Here is a 20,152-nt window from a genome sequence, read left to right as displayed (position 1 = left end):
GATTCCCACCTGAGTTTTATAGACAATTCAAAGAATTACTAATGCCACTTTTAATGGATGTTCTGGACCAAGCTGTAGAGACACAGACCCTCCCAGAATCATTCTAAAATGCTATTATTAAAGTGTGATATAAAAAGAATAGGGATCCATTAAAAACATTCAACATATAGACAAATTTCGCTGTTAAATGCTGATTATAAGATACTGGAAAAAGCATTGGCTAATAGATTAGAACAATATTTACCAAAACATACATACAAACCAGGGTGAATTTGTTTATTTTTCATATAATTTTTAATTTAAAAACTGTGAACCATATCAACCAAAATGTATACAAACGTTTCTCATTAAATATACACAGTGGCATTTTCTCCCTTTATTCCCCCCTACCTTCCCTCCCCCCTTCCCACCCCCCTCCAAAACCAATAAATATTCAATATATACAATACAATAAACCCATTAAACAACATCATCACACAATGAAAGATAAACAAGAAAAATTGTGTCATCTACTTTTACACACTGGATCAAGTTGTTTTGTCTTATCATTTTAGGGGGTGGAGGTCCGTGGTAGGACTTCTCTGTTATGTTCCATGTACGGTTCCCAAATTTATTCAAATAATGTGACTTTATTTTTTAAATTATGTTATTTTTTCTAATGGAATACATTTATTCATTTCCATGTACCATTGCTGTACTCTCGGGCTCTCTTCTATTTTCCAAGTTGATATTATCCATTTTTTTGCTACAGCTAAGGCTATCACAATAAATCTTTTTTGCGCTTCATCCAGTTTGAGGCCTAATTCTTTACTTCTTTGAAGAAAGATCTTTGGATTTTTTGGTATGTTGCTTTTTGTGATTTTGTTTAATATCTGATTTAGATCTTCTCAAAACATTTCCACTTTTTCACATGCCCAAATTGCATGTACTGTTGTTCCCATTTCCTTCTTACAGCGAAAACATCTATCTGATAATGTTGGATCCCATTCTTTTAATCTTTGAGGAGTGATATATAACCTGTGTAACCAATTATACTGTATCATGCGTAACCTTGCGTTTATTATATTCTTCATAGTTCCAGAACATAACTTTTCCCATGTTTCTTTTTTTATCATTATGTTTAAATCCTTTTCCCACTTTTGTTGGGTTTATAGCTTATTTCATCATTTTCCTTCTCTTGCAACTTAATCTACATGTTCGTTATAAATCTTTTAATTATCATTGTTTCTGTAATCACATATTCAAAGCTGCTTCCTTCAGGTAATCTCAAGCTATTTCCTAATTTATCCTTTAAATAAGCTTTCAGTTGATGATATTCAAACATTGTTCCACGAGTTATTCCATATTTGTTCGTCAACTGTTCAAATGTTAATAAATTATTTCCCAAAAAACAATTTTCTATTCTTTTGATTCCTTTTCTCTCCCATTCTCTAAAGGAAAGGTTATCTATTGTGAAAGGGATTAGCGGATTTTGCATCAATAATAATTTTGGTATTTGGTCATTCTTTTTTTTTTCCTTTCTACGTGAATCTTCTTCCATATATTGAGTAAATGATGCAATACTGGTGAGTTTTTATATTGCACCAGCTTTTCATCCCACTTATAAAGTATATGTTCCGGTACCTTCTTGCCTATTTTATCTAGTTCTATCTTAGTCCAGTCTGGTTTTTCCCTTGTCTGGTAAAAATCTGATAAATACCTTAATTGTGCTGCTCTATAATAATTTTTAAAGTTTGGTAACTGCAAACCACCTTGATTATACCTCTCTGCTAATTTATCTAACGCTACCCTTGGATTCCTCCCTTTCCACAAGAATTTCCTTATTATTCTCTTCAGTTCATTAAAGAATTTCTCTGTTAAGGGAATTGGTAATGTTTCAAATAAGTTTTGTATCCTTGGGAACACGTTCATTTTAATGCAGTTTATCCTTCCTATCAACGTTAGCGGTAATTCTTTCCAATGTTCTAAGTCTTTCTGCAATTTCTTTATTAGTGGCTGATAATTTAGTTTGTAGAGGTGGCTTAAGTTATTATTCTAACCTGATCCCTAGGTACCGGATTGCTTTTTTTTGCCATTTAAATGGCATCTCTTCTCTTCATTGGCATCACTTCGCTTTTATTTGCATTGATCTTGTACCCCGATATTTCTCCATACTCCTTCAATTTCTTATGTAATTCTTTTATTGATATTTTAGGTTCTCTTAGGTCATCTGCAAATAAACTGATTTTATTCTCCTTCTCCTTTATTTTTATCCCTTTTATTTTATTTTCTGTTCTTATCAGTTCTGCCAATGGTTCTATTGCTGAGACGAACAATGAGGGGAATAATGGACACCTCTGTCTACTTGACCTACTATTATATAATGCTTTAATCCAATTAATATATATATTTTTGGTAGATTGAACCTCTGTAATACTTTAAATAAATAGATCCATTCTATTCTGTCAAAGGCTTTTTCTGCATCTAAAGCAACAGCCACTGTTGGCTTCTTATTTCCTTGAACTGCAAGAATTAGATTTAAAAGTTTACAGACATTATCTGCTGTTCATCTTTTCTTAATAAATCCAGTTTGATCTTGTTTTACTATTTTTGGTACACAGTCGGCCAATCTGTTTGCTAATTTCGCTATTATCTTATAATCTGAGCTAAGTAGAGATATTGGTCTATATGATGCTGGTGTTAATGGATCTTTCCCCATCTTTGGTATTACTGTAATTATTGCTGTTTTACATGAATCTGGCAAGTTTTGTGTTTATCTGGTTCATTATTTCCAGGAGAGGAGGAATTAATAACTCTTTAAATGTATTATAGAATTCTATTGGAAATCCATCCTCTCCTGGTGTTTTATTGTTCGGCAGGTTTTTAATATATCCTGTACGTCCTCTATTTCAAATGGTATTATTAGTTTGTTTTGTTCCTCTTCTTGGAATTTTGGCAGTTCAATTTTAGCTAAAAACTCTTCTATTTTATCATCTTTCCGCTCGTTCTCAGTTTGGTATAATTGTTCATAAAATTCCTTAAAGTTATTTAATCTCTGTTGGATTACGTGTAATTTGTTTGTCCTTTAGCCTTGATGCCAATACAGTTCTTTTAGTTTGTTCTGTTTTAAGTTGCCAGGCTAATATTTTATGTTTTTTTTCTCCCAGTTCATAATACTTTTTCTTTATTTTCAACATGTTCTTCTCCACCTTGTACATTTGTAATGTTTCGTATTTTAATTTTTGTCCGCCAATTCTCTCCTTTTCATTATATCATCCCTTTTTACTAGTTCCTTTTCTGTACTTCCTATCTCCCTTTCCAACTGCTCTATTTCCCGATTGTAATCCTTTTTCATCTTAGTTAAATAACTTATTATCTGCCCTCTAATGAAGGCTTTCATTGCGTCCCATAATATAAATTTGTCTTTCACTGATTCCGTATTTATTTCAAAATATGTTTTAATTTCGCATTCAATAAATTCTCTAAATTCCTGTCTTTTAAGTAGCATGGAGTTTAATCTCCATCTATATGTTCTTGGTGGGATGTCCTCCAGTTCTATTGCTAATAACAGGGGAGAATGATCAGATAGTAATCTAGCTTTATATTCAGTTTTCCTAACTCTCCCTTGAATATGGGCCGACAACAAAAACATATCAATCCTTGAGTATGTTTTGTGCCTACTCAAATAATATGAATATTCCTTCTCTCTTGGGTGCTGCCTCCTCCATATATCCATAAGTTTCATTCCTGCATTGATTTAACCATAAATTTGGCTACTTTATTCTTTTTGCTTCTCTTTTGTCCAGTTTTATCCAACATTGGATACAAATTAAGGTTAAAATCCCCTCCTATCAATATATTTCCTTGTGTATCTACCATCTTCAAAAAAATATCCTGCATAAACGTTTGATCCTCCTCATTAGGTGCATATATATTGAGCAAATTCCAAAATTCTGAATATATCTGACACTTTATCATTGCATACCTCCCTGCTGGATCTATTATTTCCTCCTCTATTTTGATTGGTACATTTTTATTAATTAATATAGCTACTCCTCTGGCTTTTGAATTATATGATGCTGCCGTTACGTGTCCTACCCAGTCTCTCTTTAATTTATTATGTTCCACTTCAGTTAGATGCGTTTCCTGCGCAAATGCTATATCTATTTTTTCTTTTTTCAGTAAATTTAATAGCTTCTTCCTTTTAATTTGGTTATGTATTCCATTAATATTTATAGTCATATCGTTCAACATGGCCATCTTGTATCTTGTTTACACCTCATTTACGCTACCTCACCACCTCCATCCCCCTTTTCCCCATTTTTATTTCTGTTTTCCCTTTTTAAACTCAATGTAGGACAACACGTTTAAAACATAAAATACTCCAACAACTCCCACATCCATTATTATCTTAACCCCAAATGTCCCCCCCTCTCTGAGTTGCCCCTTATCCCTTGCCGGGCAACCACAACTCCCCTTTCCATTTGGATTGCAAACCTGTTCGCAAGCGTCAACTGATTTTGTAGCGACGGTTATTTTCTCTCATCCAACCCCTCCCCAGAAAACACTTAAAAAAAATATATAACAAAGCTCTCCCTTTTTTCCCCCCTTCTCTTTTCCTTCTTTAGTTCTTTACATATACATTGTTTTTACATCTTTATATATATTTTTATCGCCGTTCTTCAATCTTATTACATCTCTTCATCTCTCCTTCTGTCCTGCAAACATTCTGCAAATTCTTGTGCTTCCTCCGGATCCGAGAACAGTCTGTTTAGCTCCCCGGGTATAAATATTTTAAGCACAGCTGGATGTCTTAACGTGAATTTATAACCTTTTTTCAATAGGATCGATTTTGCTGTTTTAAACTCCTTCCTCTTCTTTAAGAGTTCAAAACTTATGTCTGGGTAAAAAAATATTTTTTGACCCTTGTATTCCAATGGCTTTTTTGTCTTCTCTAATTTTATTCCTTGCCCGCTCCAGTATATTTTCTCTTGTCGTATATCTCAAAAATTTTACTAAGATGTGTATTGTAATGCGCGTCGAAAGAACCAAAGACTTGTTGATCCAAACCAAGGCTTTTATTAACTAAAAGACTGGAGCAGATCACAAGGAGGTCGACCAGTCCAGAATGACCTGGTCTGGCTAGAAGAAATCCTTTAAGACCTGCCAGTAGGTGGCAAGGCTTTTATTAACTAAAAGACTGAAGCATATCACAAGTAGGTCGACCAGTCCAGAATGACCTGGTCTGGCTAGAAGAAATCCTTTAAGACCTGCCAGTAGGTGGCAAAGCTTTTATTAACTAAAAGACTGGAGCATATCACAAGTAGGTCGACCAGTCCAGAATGACCTGGTCTGGCTAGGAGCAATCCTTGAAGACCTGCCAGTAGGTGTGGCTACACTCTCAGCCAATCACAGTCATCCTACACGACCATCTGTACATAGACATATTGGTGATAGAATCTGTATTATCACAAGATGGATCTTGGTTTTTGATGTGTCTGTGGTTTCGGAGCTAGTGTTCTGTGTGCCCTTTCTATTTCCATTTCTTCTTGCATTTCTGTTGTTCCCAGGACCTTTGGGATCCATCCTTTTAAAAATTCCTTCCTATCTGTGCCTTCTTCATCTTCCTTCAGGCCCACTATTTTTATGTTGTTTCGCCTACTATAATTTTCCAACATATCAATTTTCTGAGCTAACAACTCTTGTCTCTTTAATTTTTTTTATCACTTTCTTCCAATTTTCCTCTTAAGTCATTCACTTCCATTTCTACAGTCGTTTCTCATTTCTCCACAATCTCTACTCTTCCTTATTTCTGTCGTGACTAGTTCTAATCTTTGCATTTTATCTTCTGTTCCTTTCATTTTTTCTTTTAATTGCACTAAATTCTAATGACAACCATTCTTTTAATGCTCTCATTTGTTCTTCAAAAAAAGCTTTATCTCTATTCTGTCCATATCTGTTCTACCTTCTATCTCTCTGTGAAGATCTTGGTCTTCTTCTTCCTCTTCTTCTGTGTCTGTGTCTCTTCTGATTTTTATGATGAGTTGTTTGTCTCACTTTGTCAGGCCTCTTCTTGCTGGGCCTCTTGCTGTTGGTCCTCTCCTTCTGAGTTGCTCATCTGTTGAGCCTCTTGCTGCTGCTCCTCTTGCCATTCACCCCGTCGACTTTCTTTCTCACCTGGTTCCTCACTCCCTCTCCGGCCACCTTCCTCATTTTCCAGCTGAGAGCTCTGGTGTCAGGCATTCCTCAACTGGTCGCGCCATGCTTGCCCGCTCCTCGGCTGAGCCCCCCTCCCATCGATGATTTCCTTTACCATAAATTGCGCACTGCTCATGCTTGACTCCTCATGCATGTGCAGTTGCGCACTTTTGTTTGGCTCAGAGAGCCATTTTTGCATTTCACCGGTCGGGGTGGGGGGGGGGGGGGTGTTGTGACTCCACAGGGCCGACACCAATCTCAGAGAACAGGTGCTCTTCGCCACCATGGTTCCCTGTTCCTTCGTGCAGGTAAGGCCTTCTCCTTTCTTTTCCGGTATCTTTTCTTCTTCTTTTCCCATTATTTTTACTTTTTCCTTCTTAGATGCCATCTTTCTCTTATCTGCAACTTGATCTTTTATTTTTTATATTTGTTGAACTTTGTTTTTTCTTTTTGTCTGGAGAGGGCTGATTTTACCCTACCAGCCACTATTCCATCACGTGACTCCTCCGGGAAGATTTATTAAAGGAAGAAATTCTTCAAATAGTCTAGAAAAGTTATTTAGTATAATACACATGGCAAAATTCGAACAGAATCCAAATACAACAGTCCTTGGATGTAGAAAAAGCATTTGACCATTTGGAATGGTCCTTTCTATTTAAAACACTAAAAAAAAAACTGGCGTTGGCAGAACATTTATAAACTGTATAAAAACTTTATATCATAAACCACAAGTTAAAATTATAACCAATAGCCAGATGCCAGTGGTGTTTCCCTTGAGCAGATTGAGTAGGCACCCCCCCCCCCATCCCCAGCGCTTTTTGTACTAGTGATTGAACCGTTGGTGGAGATAATAAGAAGGGATCCAGATATAAAGGGCTTCAAAGTTGGAAAAGAAGAATACAAAATTAATCTATTTGCCTATCAGTCCCAGTTAAACCTTTGTAAAAATTACAAGGAACATTAGAAAAATATGGAAGAGTATAAAATAAATATGGACAAAAGTGAGAGAATGCCATTTGCACATTTAAAATGCGAAAGGTATCAAAAAGGAAGTAAATTTAAATAGAAGATGGATGGAATAAAATATCTTGGAATAGCAACTGATAATAACCTACATAATCTGTATAAACTAAATTATGTTCCTCTTTTGGGAAGATAGAAAAAGACCAGCAGAAATGGAGAGATTTACCGATTAATTTAGTGGGAAGGGTTTATTGTGTCAAAATGAAAGTGAAGCCAAGACTGCAATAGCTGCCTATTCCGTTACCTAAAAATTTCTTTAAATTATGAAATAATAATTGTAGACAGTTCCTATGGATTAACAAGGTGTCAAGCATTGTATTTGAAAAACTGGCATGGGACCATGGGCTGGGAGGACTTAGACTTATGGATTTTAAAAAATATAACCGAGCTACACAGGCTAGATTTTGTGAAAGACAGCCTCCCCTCCCCTCTTGGATACAGAAGGGAATGCATTCAATGGGGGAGGGGGAAGCAAAGGTTTTTTATCTATAAATGGAGTCTCAAATCACTAGAAAAAAGGCAGATAATCCCATACTGATCCATATGATCAGAACTGGGGAGGGAATTAATGAAGCTATAGGAAAAAACTCGGGAGATCAATAAAAGCACAATTGTGTAAAAATATGTTACTGCCTATGAACATGGCAATAGAGTATTAAATTTGTGGTATGACAAGGGGATAAGATATATTAAGGACTGTTACACAGTCCACTAAAACATAAACACAGAGTGGCCAATGGATCGTCTATTGTTTTCTCCAGCTAAGACTTACTCAGAGAACGATGGGGACCAACGCTGACCCCACCTGAAACCAGTGAAATGGAACGAACAGTATGGATGGGGAATACACTCAAATTTATAACAAAAATGTATTATACTCTCCAAAGTGAAAGTGCAAAACCAGGTTTACAGAGTTCAAGGGAAAGACGGGAGTTGGATTTGGGTGCTATAATCTCAGAAAGAAGCTGGTCAGATTGGCGATGGCGTTTATAAATGCAAGATATGGACTAGTTCAGCATAATGTTCTGCACCAATAATATCTTACCCCATAGATCGAAAGCAGACATTTCAGAGATGTGTTTCAGATGTGGGACTGAGACAGGAACCTTTCTACATGCCATGTGGTCATGTGTAAAGGTGAGGCCATTTTGGCAAGATATAGCAGAAACATTAACCAGGAGAACAGGAGTGGCCTTGGTGGGCGACCCGGAACTATATCTACTAGGTAATTTCATGGAAATAGTGACAAATTGACCAAAATATCAAATCTCATTCATAAAAATATCACTGGGAATAGCGAAAAAATGTATCGCGATCACTTGGAGGTCCGACTCGCCTCTACTTGGAGCACGATGGGCTGTGGAAATGAACAGCTGTTACCTATGGAAAAAAAATCACATACAACTGAAAGAAACATGACACTTTGTAAAGATCTGGCAGCCCAGACCTGGACCACATAGGGGCCCAGATACAGGAATATAAATGCTGACATTATACATACCCAACTGTATTCTATGTATTTAAGAGATGAGTAAGCTCTGACAATGTGGGGATCTGTATGTATAGGAAGGAAGTGAATGCTTGTCTATTTTGTTATTGAAAATTTTATTATGAAAAAAACAATATTAAAAAAAAGAACCACAGCACCAATAGAACATAAACTTCGGCCCTTCTATTTAGTATGACGATGACTCCCCACCAGTCATTCACAATCTTTGCTTTGGCTATGGCCCCCTTAGAACTCTGCTCAGGGTTTATGGTCCTTTCCCAGTGAAGCAGTCATGTTTAGGCGGCTTCTTCCGTACTTCTTACGGTGACATGTTTTATGATTTCAGTCCGTGCCCACCCCACCCTCTAAATGTCCTTGGGCCACAGGAGGAGCTGTAAAGCCCCTGTTGAGAATGGCTGCTTTGTCGTTCATCTGTGATTCCCCCTCAGTTTTAACACTGCTGCAGTGTATGTGGACCCACTGCTGGTAGCAAGATTTATCCCAGACCAGGCTTGCCTGGCCCAACTACCCCATTAACTGGTCCCACTCTCTCAGGGATAGCTCCTTTCCTTTTAACATTTTTATTTATTTATTTTTAAAATTCAGACATACAAGACGGTAACAAACCCTTCCAGCGCACGAGCCCATGCCACCCAACTTCACCAATAATCCTACAACCCTCGTATGTTTTTGAAGGGTAGGATGAAACTGGATCACCTAGTGCAGTGGTTTTCAAACTGTCCACCTGACATCACGTCCCACTTTAAGCAATCCCTATGCCATCGGTGCTCTGTGATTAGTAAGGGGTTGCTTAAGGTGGGATGTGGGTGGGAAGGGAAGGTTGAGAATCACTGCTTCATACCCAATTGTTAGTGAAATATTTGGCTTGAGAAAAATTTATTTCCTTTGGAGTTCTGAAACCGCGCACATAACGAGTCAATGAGGTACAATTAAAACAGTGGTTTTCAAACTTTTTCTTTCCACTCATATCCCACCTTAAGCAATACCTGACTAATCACAGAGCATCAATGGCATAGGGATTACCTAAGGCGAAATGTGAGTTGAGTGAGGGGCAAATTAAAAACTACTGACCAAGAGGAAACCTACGCAGACACAGGGAGAATGTGCAAACTCCTCACGGACAGTGGCAGATTAGAACCTGGGTCGCTGGTGCTGTGAAAATACAATGCTGGAGAAACTCAGCAGGTTAAACGGTGTACATTATAAAGATAACCAACTTTTCAGGCTTTATGTAGCAAAACTCAAGCCCGAAACGTCGGTTCTGTATCTTTATCTTTGCTACATAAAGGACACTGTTTGACCTGCTGACTTTCTCCAGCATTTTCTGTTTTTACTTCAACCACAGTACGTGCAGACCTTCATGTTTTACTTGCTGATGGCTACGCTAACCGTGCCTCACCTCCATTCCTCCCTTTGGTCCAAGCAACTTAAAACTAATTTGTCCCTCTCTCCACAGATGCCGCCTTACCTGCTCGGTGCTCCCTACACTTCCTGGTTTGATTTCTGATCACCAACATCTTTAGGGTGAAAGGTTTAGAGGGAACTTCTTCACTCAGAGATTGGTGGGGGTGTGGAACGAGCTGCCATCTGACATGGTAAATGCAGGCTCACTCTTAAGTTTTAAGAATAAATTGGATAGATACACAGATGGGAGAGGTCTGGAGGGTTATTGAATAGGTGCAGGTCAGTGGGTCTAGATCAGGGGTGTCAAACTCAAATTCACGGAGGGCCAAAATTAAAAACTTGGACTAAGTCGAGGGCCGAACTAAATATTGATTGAAAATTTTCAACAACATCTGCATGTTTTCTCTTCTTTCAACATATGTAATGTTAAACTTTTTCTTATTAAAATAAATGTTTAATAATAGTTTTGGATAAACTCTTTCCAGAAGCATTAACAAATGAGAAATAAAATATTCAATAAATAATATTTCTCTACAGAGGATTTGTCAAATGTTGCTAGTGTGCTGTCGAATAGTAAAATCTGAGGGCTATTGAGAATGTGGGAGAATAACATGATTCCTGAAACAATCAAATGGGTGACTGATTGTGGGCATGAACTCTAGCAGGGTTATTTGCCATGCCCTTTTTCCATTGGTACAGATATCCTTTGATTTACACACTTTTCAAGTTTTATGCCTAAAACCATTTTTAACCAGGAATATATTTATCACTGTGACATGAAACTATTGGAAGATCGTTTTATTCTGAGATTATAGTTCATAATCCTTACTCAGGCTTGTGTGCGGGAGGGCGGGGTTTGTGGGCGATCGGGTTGGACAACGACAGTGCGGGGGCATCGGCTCTTGCTGCAGGGCAGCATCTCGGCGGATCAGCGGCCCCGTCACCGTGAGTCGCGGGTCGGCCTGCGGCAGGGAGGGGGAGTGGGCAACGGTCCTGGCGAGGTCAGGCCCCCCCCTGACTTTCTGCCGGACCCCCCTTGACCTGCTGAGTTTCTCCCGGACCCCCCTTGACCTGCTGAGTTTCTGCCGGACCCCCCTTGACCTGCTGAGTTTCTCCGGACCCCCCTTGACCTGCTGAGTTTCTCCCAGACCTCCCTTGACCTGCTGAGTTTCTCCCGGACCCCCCTTGACCTGCTGAGTTTCTCCCGGACCCCTCCCCCTTGAACCTGCTGAGTTTCTCTCGGACCCCCCTTTGACCTGCTGAGTTTCTCCCGGACCCCCCTTGACCTGCTGAGTTTCTGCCGGACCCCCCTTGACCTGCTGAGTTTCTCCGGACCCCCCTTGACCTGCTGAGTTTCTCCCAGACCTCCCTTGACCTGCTGAGTTTCTCCCGGACCCCCCTTGACCTGCTGAGTTTCTCCCGGACCCCTCCCCCTTGAACCTGCTGAGTTTCTCTCGGACCCCCCTTTGACCTGCTGAGTTTCTCCCGGACCCCCCTTGACCTGCTGAGTTTCTCCCGGACCCCCTCCCCTTGACCTTCTGAGTTTCTCCCGGACCCCCTCCCCTTGACCTTCTGAGTTTCTCCCGGACCCCTCCCCCTTGACCTGCTGAGTTTCTCTCGGACCCCCCTTTGACCTGCTGAGTTTCTCCCGGATCCCCCTTTGACCTGCTGAGTTTCTCCCGGATCCCCCTTTGACCTGCTGAGTTTCTCCCGGATCCCCCTTTGACCTGCTGAGTTTCTCCCGGACCCCCTTTGACCTGCTGAGTTTCTCCCTTCTGGTGTTTTTACGAGAACCACAGACTTTCGCTCATACATTGATGAGGGGGATCAAGGGCCAAACATTGTCAGGTACCTCTCTGCTGGATAAAGGATACGGTTTAACCCGCTGAGTTTCTCCAGTGTTGGGTTTGCACGAGGTAGAGTCAAAGGGCCGAAGGGCCTGTTTCTGATCTATAATGTTCTACGGACCCTGCTCTTCTTTCCGTGCCGGTGTCCCAGGACCTTTCCAGGGCAGTCTCCGCGCTCAGGACCGCGCTGGGATCCCGGTCAGCGGTGGAGGAGCAGGTGAGCGCGGCTAATCCCGATCCAGCCCACGCCACTCCCGAGATTGGCGGGGGGTTCCACCCTGCCTGCCCGACCAGCCTCGCTCTCCACGTGTACTCCGGGCACCCGCCGCTGGTCCAGTGGGAAGGCGCAGGGCAGCCGGCGGCCGTCGCCCCCATCGCCCGGCGGGGAGCCCCGATCTTCCCTCCGGCATCCCGACTCCATCTGCAGCTCCAAGAAACGCTGTGCCACTGGGGTTCTGGGCGCTGGGAAGCGGCCTTGGCTTCCCCTGACACCGGCCAGGCCGTGTTGCGGTGGGGGTGGGTGGGTGGGGGGACACAATAGCGTGTTTATAAAACCACCCACCACTACTTTTCAAGGACCAGGATTTTTTTCTCTCTCTCTCACCCTGGGACACAGGGGTTACTGTGCATGCGCTATACTGGCGCGGCGGCCAGCGGGCCACCTCTAATACATTTTTGATATGATCTTGTGGGCCAAATATAATTATATCGCAGGCCAAATTTGGCCTGCGGGCCAGAGTTTGACTTGTGTGGTCTAGAGGAATGATGTTTCGGTAGACTAGAAGGGCTGAATGGCCTATTTTCTGTGCTATAGAGTTCTATGGTTCTCTCTGCAGCTGAAAAAAATCTCTTCCCTTTTAAGTATTTAAATATTCAAGAGTTTTTTCTCAAGCCTTTATTTAGCAGCAATAATATTTTATATTCTTGCATTAAATGAATGCATTAAAATCCAACATTAGATACCTCGAGTACATTTCCTTGAAATTCAATCCAATAACAGCAGGCGTAGAAGATACAGAGGTGGATCAAGTCCATTTCACATTTCCCCACTTCAGAACGAACACAGAAACAATACCAAGTGTTTTAACAGTTCAATCCAGAGTTTATTTGAATCCAGTGTCATTTAACTGCAATGCACCACATGTAAAAAGTTCCGAAAGGAATCGTAATTAAATCTATTTATTTTATATTTTTGTACAAAACAGATGATGTGCAATGTAGTTTCTGCCAATGTCACAATCAATCTAATTTCCAGAGGTCAGACGAGTTTAAATCGACGGACAGTAAACTACTATTGCAGAATGGGAGGCTTTTGTCCAATTAATTAATGGTCGTAATTTAATTCTAAACCTTGTTGCTTTAATATCCTTAACCTTAGTTTTTTTAAACTTGAGATTTCAGGAACTTGAGCTCTGATGAACTGTACAAATAATTACAGAATTCTCTTTACACTTTTTGCAAAATAGCTTTCCCAACTGAGGTCGCAAAGCTTTTTTATGGCTTTGAAACTCCTGAAATCAAACTCGACACGTCACATTCAAAACAGACACACGTTAAATAATCCAAAAAAAAACACTGGAAATGAGTCGTAATGATTTACCGATGACTTGAAAATAAGCTGGAGCATGTTGCACTAAGGTACAAAACCCTGCCACACACGCACGCACGCACACACACGCACACCCACCGCTGGAGTGAAAGGTCCTTGAGTGATAGCAAAGTGAAGTCACGTTCAGTCTGAGTTGACTAAAATCTAACAACGGGTGACTTAGCAGGTGTTTCCGAATCTAAATGGGGAAATATACATTATACAAAACATTTCAGAGAGAGATTGCTACTTTACGATTTCAAAGACTTTATCTCTCCGATCAAAAGGAATATTACTCCAACTTTCATGTCACGGAAATACTGTAATATTTCGACGATTTTAGAAACCAAAATGAGCATACCATCCGTCTTAAAGTCCACAGGCAAGTTGTGCTCGCACACTGCCATACACAAAACCTGTCAGAGGTAGGTGAAGAGTTTTAATGCCGAGGCATTTATAGGTTTGCATACTTGGCAGTACTTAAAGACTCTCAGAGAACATTTGCATTGGAAGGAGTAAAACAGAAGAAAGTTTGCATTGGTTGAGGTGGTACTGTTTTTAAAAACCATCTGCCCTGGAACTTGCCCACGGTAGGAAGAGAAGCTGACGGGCTCAGTCTCCCGCGTTAATAAATATCGTTGCATTTTGAGTAATTCCTGTCCCAGTAACCTCCGGAGTACAGCCAATCTGATGCACCCACATACGGGTTGGGTCCTTGATGGAACCACCTGTTGACAAAATGTAGAAGGAACATGAAAATCAACAAGGATATTGAAGGAGAAACAGAAAACTTTGGAAACCTTCAGCAGGGTTAGGTAGACCCGCTTGGAAAGAGAGACAATTCAACGTTTCGGCTCCGAGATTCTTTGTCTAAAATGGTCCAGACTGACAAAGGGTCTAGGACCCCAACAGTTGACTCTTCTCATCTCACCACAGGTGTTGCCTGGCCTATTGAGAGTTTCCAGCGTATTCTGCTCTTATTCATCACCTCGATGAATGACACGCGAACCATGCCCCGAGATCTTTTTGTTGTGGTCAGTCAAATCCAGTGCACGCACACACACATCACTTCGCAATTCACAAACATTCGCCTCCCTTTAAAAGTTGACAGCACGTTGAAGAATACATCCTTGGGGCAGGAGATCTAAATATGTGGGTCCGTGGCCTCGAGTAGCCCCAGCTGGCTTGCAAGGAGACTACCAGCTTCTCAGCCTCCCTAGAACACAGAACAGTACCGCACAGTACAGGCCCTTTGGCCCACAATGTTGTACCGATCTATGTAAACCTAAGTGAACAGCCAGACCTATGTCGAACTAATTGGACAACCAGTGCCTGTTTCCCAGGGCAGGAACAGCAAACAGTAGGGGACATCCGTACAAAGTGAAGGGAGAGAAGTTTAGGGGAGACATTAGGGGCAAGTTTATTTTCCACAGAGAGTTGCTGGGGGTGGTGGTGGAGGCTGAAACATTGGGGGCATTTAAGAGACTCTTAGACACATGGATGGAAGAAAAATAGAGGGCTACAAAGGGATTAGCTAGGAATTTATGGGTCGGCACAACTTTGTGGGCCGAAGGGCTTGTACTGTGCTGTAATGTTCTATGTCCTACTCACAACAATCTAATCCTTGCCTCCCTCACACAAAAAACCCTCTATTTTTCGAACATCCACGTGCCTGTCTAAGTGTCTTTTCAATGTCCCTATCGTATCAGCCTCCACCACCACCCCCGGCAACGTATTCCAGGCCCCCACCACTCCCTGTGGAAAAGGCCTATCCCTGACATCTCCCCTCAAATTTCCTCCCCCTCACCTTAAACAGATTGCTGCTCAGGAAAAATGTGCTGGCTGTCCACCCTATCCAAGCCCTTCATAATCTTATATGGTAAAACCCCGTTATCTGGAATTCAAGCATCCAGCTGCCTCAAGCAACCGGCAAAAAAAAATCACCGATAATATATAGGTAAAAAATATGGAAGTTTAAAATTTGCTAGCCGTTAGTTCGCCAATCATTCAACACGCAACCTCAAGCAACCGGAAAATTCACTTCTCTGGCATCTACTAATCGCCATAGGTTCTGGATACAGGGTTTTTTTTTTAACCGTGCACTGTTTTTCTATTAAATCACCTCTTATCCTTTGTCACTCCAGAGAAAAGCCCTAGCTCTGTCAACCTTGCTTTCTAATGAAAAGTCTGTGGGTAATGTGATCTTTAAAAGTCTGAAGGAATTTTGTAATGTAGATGTTTGAATTTGTGGGATTAACCAAAGTAAAGGCCCATAAATATCTGTTGGCAGAGCATCCTACAGGATAGTCAGGAGAAACCTCTACATCCAGCAGATTTCCTCCCACCTTTAGCAGAGATGTTGGGATTCACACCTTGAGGAACAGGATACAAGAGCAGGGATGTGACGTTGAGGCTTTATATGGCACTGGTGAGACCCCACGTGGAGCATGGGGTAGAGTTCCTTATTTAAGGAAGGATGTGCTAGCATTGGAGAGGGTTCAGAGAAGATTCACAAGAACGATTCCTGGATTGAAGGGATTAGCATATGAGGAACATTTGAGGGCTCTCGGACTGGACTCCTTGGAGTTCAGAATGAGGGGGGGACCTCATCAAACCATTTTGAATATTGAAAGGCCTGGACAGAGTAGATATAGCAAAGTTGTTTCCACTGGTAGGGGAGATGAGGACAAGAGGGCACAACTTCAGGATTCAAGGGTGTCCATTTAAATCAGAGATGGAGAGGAATTTCTTCAGCCAGAGAGCAGGAAACCTTTGGAATTTCCTACCACGGGTGGCTGTGGAGGCCAAGTCATTGGGTATTTAATGTAGAGATTGATAGGGATCTGAATAGTCAGGGTATCAAAGGTTATGGGGAGAAGGCAGGGGAGTGGGGCTGAGTGGGAGAATGGATCAGCTCATAATGGAATGGTAGAGTAGACACGAGTGGCCGAATGGCCTTCTGCTACTCTATCGTATGGTCTTATAAGAAGCAGCGAGGTAAACATGAGTGTGAAAGAAATGCATGGACAATACATCCTTCCTGAGTGGTGCCTTTGAACTGCTGAGGCTGCAGGTGAAGTCTGTGCAGTGCTGGTGGGAGAAGCCGTGGCCAAAACAAAGCTGAACAGATCAGCTCGGACAGGGAGGGAAGATGCTCATGTGGTGCAGGCACTCTGACAGATCCATTGGCCTGAACGGCCTGGTTCTCCTCCGTGCAATTTCTCCTCAAATTGTAAACTCCGTGATGCAGGGTTTGACATGGAGAAACCCAGGCACAAAAATTGACCCCATCAGGGAACACATATGTGGCCATATCTGTGGAGCAGCCAATCTCAACGGGGACCATACGGCCCCACTGGGGGCCACAGCACATTTAAGCAGGGGCGAGGGAACTAAACCATGAAATGATTTTCCTATTTATTAAGTAGTTGGTAAAGTTCAAGTTCAAACTCTTTGTCAGAGCACACACATGGCATCACATACAACCCTGAGATTCTTTTCCCTGGGGGCCAGGCTGAATTTCTACTTATTGGTAGTGTACACTGTACTCAAGAAAAGATACGTGTACAAAAGAGAGAAATGTAAACAAACTGACTGTCCTATACAGAAAATAAATATTCAGTTATGGCAGAACATCCGCACTCATTCAGAACCGCTGAGCCAGTTGGTCGTTTACCGCTGGTTCTGGGGGAGAGCCGAAGAGCTTGGAGGGAGTGGGCAGAACCAGCGCTAACAGCTCCCATCTTGAGACGGCTAGACACAACAGCCTCCTATCTACTGGCAACTAGCCACTACAGCCATGAGGCATAGTGACTCAGCAACACCTGTAGGTTTACAGAGAAGCCCTAACGTACTCAACGTAGCTACGTCATGAGGTCGTTAGTACTTCAGATGTCATGACGCCAGGTCACATGTTGTGTGTCTATATCAAGCCTGATAACACTAAAATAAACACTTCTCTTCGCTGTCTGACAACTTCAGGTGTGGTCTCATTATTTCAACATGATGGTGTATGAACACAAACAACATCTGCCACACAGTCATAATTAATGTTCTAAGTACGAGTCCTTAAATGAGTCCCTAATTGAGTTGAGGAGTCTGATGGTGGAGCTGTTCCTAAACCTGGTGGCGTGACTCTAGTGGCACCAGCACAACTGGATTCAAAATTGGCTGAGTGGTGGGCCTCAGGGATCCATGTTGGGACCATTGTTGTTTGTTGTCTATATCAATGATCTGGATGATAAGGTGGTGAATTGGATCAGCAAGTTTGCTGACGACACAGGTGCTGTAGACAGTGAGGAAGATTTTCAAAGCTTGCAAAGGGATCTGGACCAACTGGGAGAAGTACGGAAGAAACCAATTAAACTTGACTGCTTCACAGGGAAGGGGGCCCATGAACCCTGTTCAGTGCCAAGGGGGGGGTCATAGCTAAAAAAAAAAGGTTGAGAACAGTTGCTCTAGAGTGACCTGTGATGTGACACGTCAGTCTGATGAGGGTGAATGACTTGTTGTAAATCACGTCAACCTGCTCACTTTCTTAACTAGTAAAGGCTTGGATCTTGGTTTGGGCCACAGTCTGCTCTTCACGAGTGCATTTCCTCAAAGATTATTTTTGCCTCATAACTCGTGTTCATTTCAAAGGGAGTGAATGTTAATCCAAGCAGTTTAAAAACACAGCACCAGTAAACACAGTGGAAACAGCCAAACCTGGGACCTTCTGCCAACTGGTTCCTTTGGGGATAACAGGAAACAGAAGTACAGATTGTTAGACAACATTCAGCCAAAACAGGCAAACAAGACAAGTTCAAACCTTCGATAAAGAAAATCAAAGTTCTAATACTGCATAAACTGAGTCTTGCTGTGTGGCTGTTATATTCAGTGGGACACATACTTGGGATTTGAACCCATTTCAGGTCCAAATTCAAGGCAACCCCTCAAGTTAAATGAGTCGTGAGAATTACGTACTGATTCCATGCCCACCTAAACATATATTGTATTTTCTTATGACAGGAGTTCAGAAGAATGGGAGGGAACCTCACAGAAACATACAAAACCATGAAAAGGATGGGGTGAAGCAGAGCTCTTTCCACTGGCGGGGGAGACTAGATCTAGGTGACGACGTCTCAAGATTTAGGATGGGAGATGAGGATGAACTGTCTCTCCCAGAGAGGAGTGAATCTGTGGAGTTCTCTGCCTCATTGAATGTATTTAAGACACAGATAGATTTTTGCATCGAAGGGGTATAAAGGGTTGTGGAGCTGAGGCCACGGCCAGATCTCATTGAATGGTGGAGCAGGCTCGAGGGGGCCGCACAGTTGACTCCTGATCCGAGTTCTGATGTTCTTGTGTCCGCACCAGCTCAAAGACTCATCGCATTTCGCCCCTCCGCCACCCCACCCCCGGCAGTTTTGAGTGGCTATCCTCTTACTTCGAAGCCATGTTCACCAATGCCAACATCTCAAGATCTACCCTACCAAGTCCCCTTGTGCCTCCTCCCACCCTGTCCTCTCTTCCCCGCCTCAGTTCCAACTTCCCCCAGTCTTGATGAATGATTTCAGCTTGAAACGTCAACTGTTCTCCCATGGGTGCTGCTCAACCCAATGAGCATAGGCAGGTGCCCGATTTATAGCAAAGATATATTACCAATGTTTCGGGCTTGAGCCCTTCATCCAGGCATGAGCAAAATGTCGGCAGGCATCCGAATTATTAGCAAAGATAAAGATACATGAGTTTGTTATAGGCTGGGGTACTCCTGACATTTTGCTCATGCCTGGATGAAGGGTTCAAACCCAAAACATTGGTTATGTCTTTATCTTTACTATATAGGGGACACGGTTTGACCTGCTGAGTTTCTCCAGCGTCGTGCTTTTACTTCAACGGTGGCGTCTGCAGACTTTCCTGTTTTACTTCAAGTAGTACTTCAGACGTGGCCTCACCATCATCCTACACAACTGAATCGAAGTCGGTGGAGTCTGCAGAAGTTGGAGAACTGGAACAACACTCAGCAGGTCAGGCAGAATCTGCGAAAAGCAATGGGCAGTTGACGCTGCCAGCCGCAGACCCCCAAAGATCGGGCAAACTCCGGAACAAGAGGGTGGGGCGCGGGGTGGGGGGAGGGGAGGAAGGGAGGAGCAGGGGCTCACAGGTGGATGCAAGTGGGAGGGGGAAGAAAGGAAAGGAGCTGAGAGGTGATGTGGGAGGAAGGGACGGAAGGCCGAGAGACTCTGTGCCTCAAACCAGAGGGAATTTCCAATCCCCGATCAACAGTAGGAAGGTGAATAATTGAAGGTGTCAATCCGTTGAGGTATAGCAGAGGCCCGTGACAGGCCGTGACGAGTGAAGCCTGGATTTTAAACTCCAACCGCTCCAATCAAGGCCAACACACGAGAAGCGGAGGGAAACAGATCATGAGGGGGCAGAAGAGATTCAGTCTAATATGGGCATCATGTATAGCATAGACAAGTAAGGCCGAAATGCCTGCTCCTGTGTGTCCTGTACTATGCTGCTTGGATTTGCCAACCTTTGTAATTCATGGATGAGGACAACCGTTCTCAACCTTTTTTTTTGGGCTGCCCCCCCTCCCCTCCCCACCGGGCTCTGCTT

The 20,152-nt window shown here is 42.3% G+C and overlaps 1 protein-coding gene across 5 annotated transcripts in view; it reads right to left on the bottom strand.

Moving 5' to 3' along the window:
• Nucleotides 1-13,042: 13,042 nt before the first annotated feature.
• Nucleotides 13,043-20,152, bottom strand: part of LOC138755859 (oxysterol-binding protein-related protein 1-like) — a 239,806-nt gene continuing 232,696 nt past the window's right edge. For all 5 annotated transcript variants that reach the window (XM_069922591.1, XM_069922590.1, XM_069922592.1 and 2 more), the window contains one exon: nucleotides 13,043-14,277. In XM_069922591.1, coding sequence (XP_069778692.1) covers nucleotides 14,175-14,277 — 103 coding nt within the window. In that variant the 3' untranslated portion in view covers nucleotides 13,043-14,174. The remainder of the gene's footprint in view (nucleotides 14,278-20,152) is intronic.

The sequence above is a fragment of the Narcine bancroftii genome, chromosome 2 (assembly GCF_036971445.1).
Source record: "Narcine bancroftii isolate sNarBan1 chromosome 2, sNarBan1.hap1, whole genome shotgun sequence".
Classification (NCBI taxonomy): domain Eukaryota; kingdom Metazoa; phylum Chordata; class Chondrichthyes; order Torpediniformes; family Narcinidae; genus Narcine; species Narcine bancroftii.
Note: the sequence above shows the minus strand (reverse complement) of the source record. Positions and strands in the feature narration are given on the sequence as shown.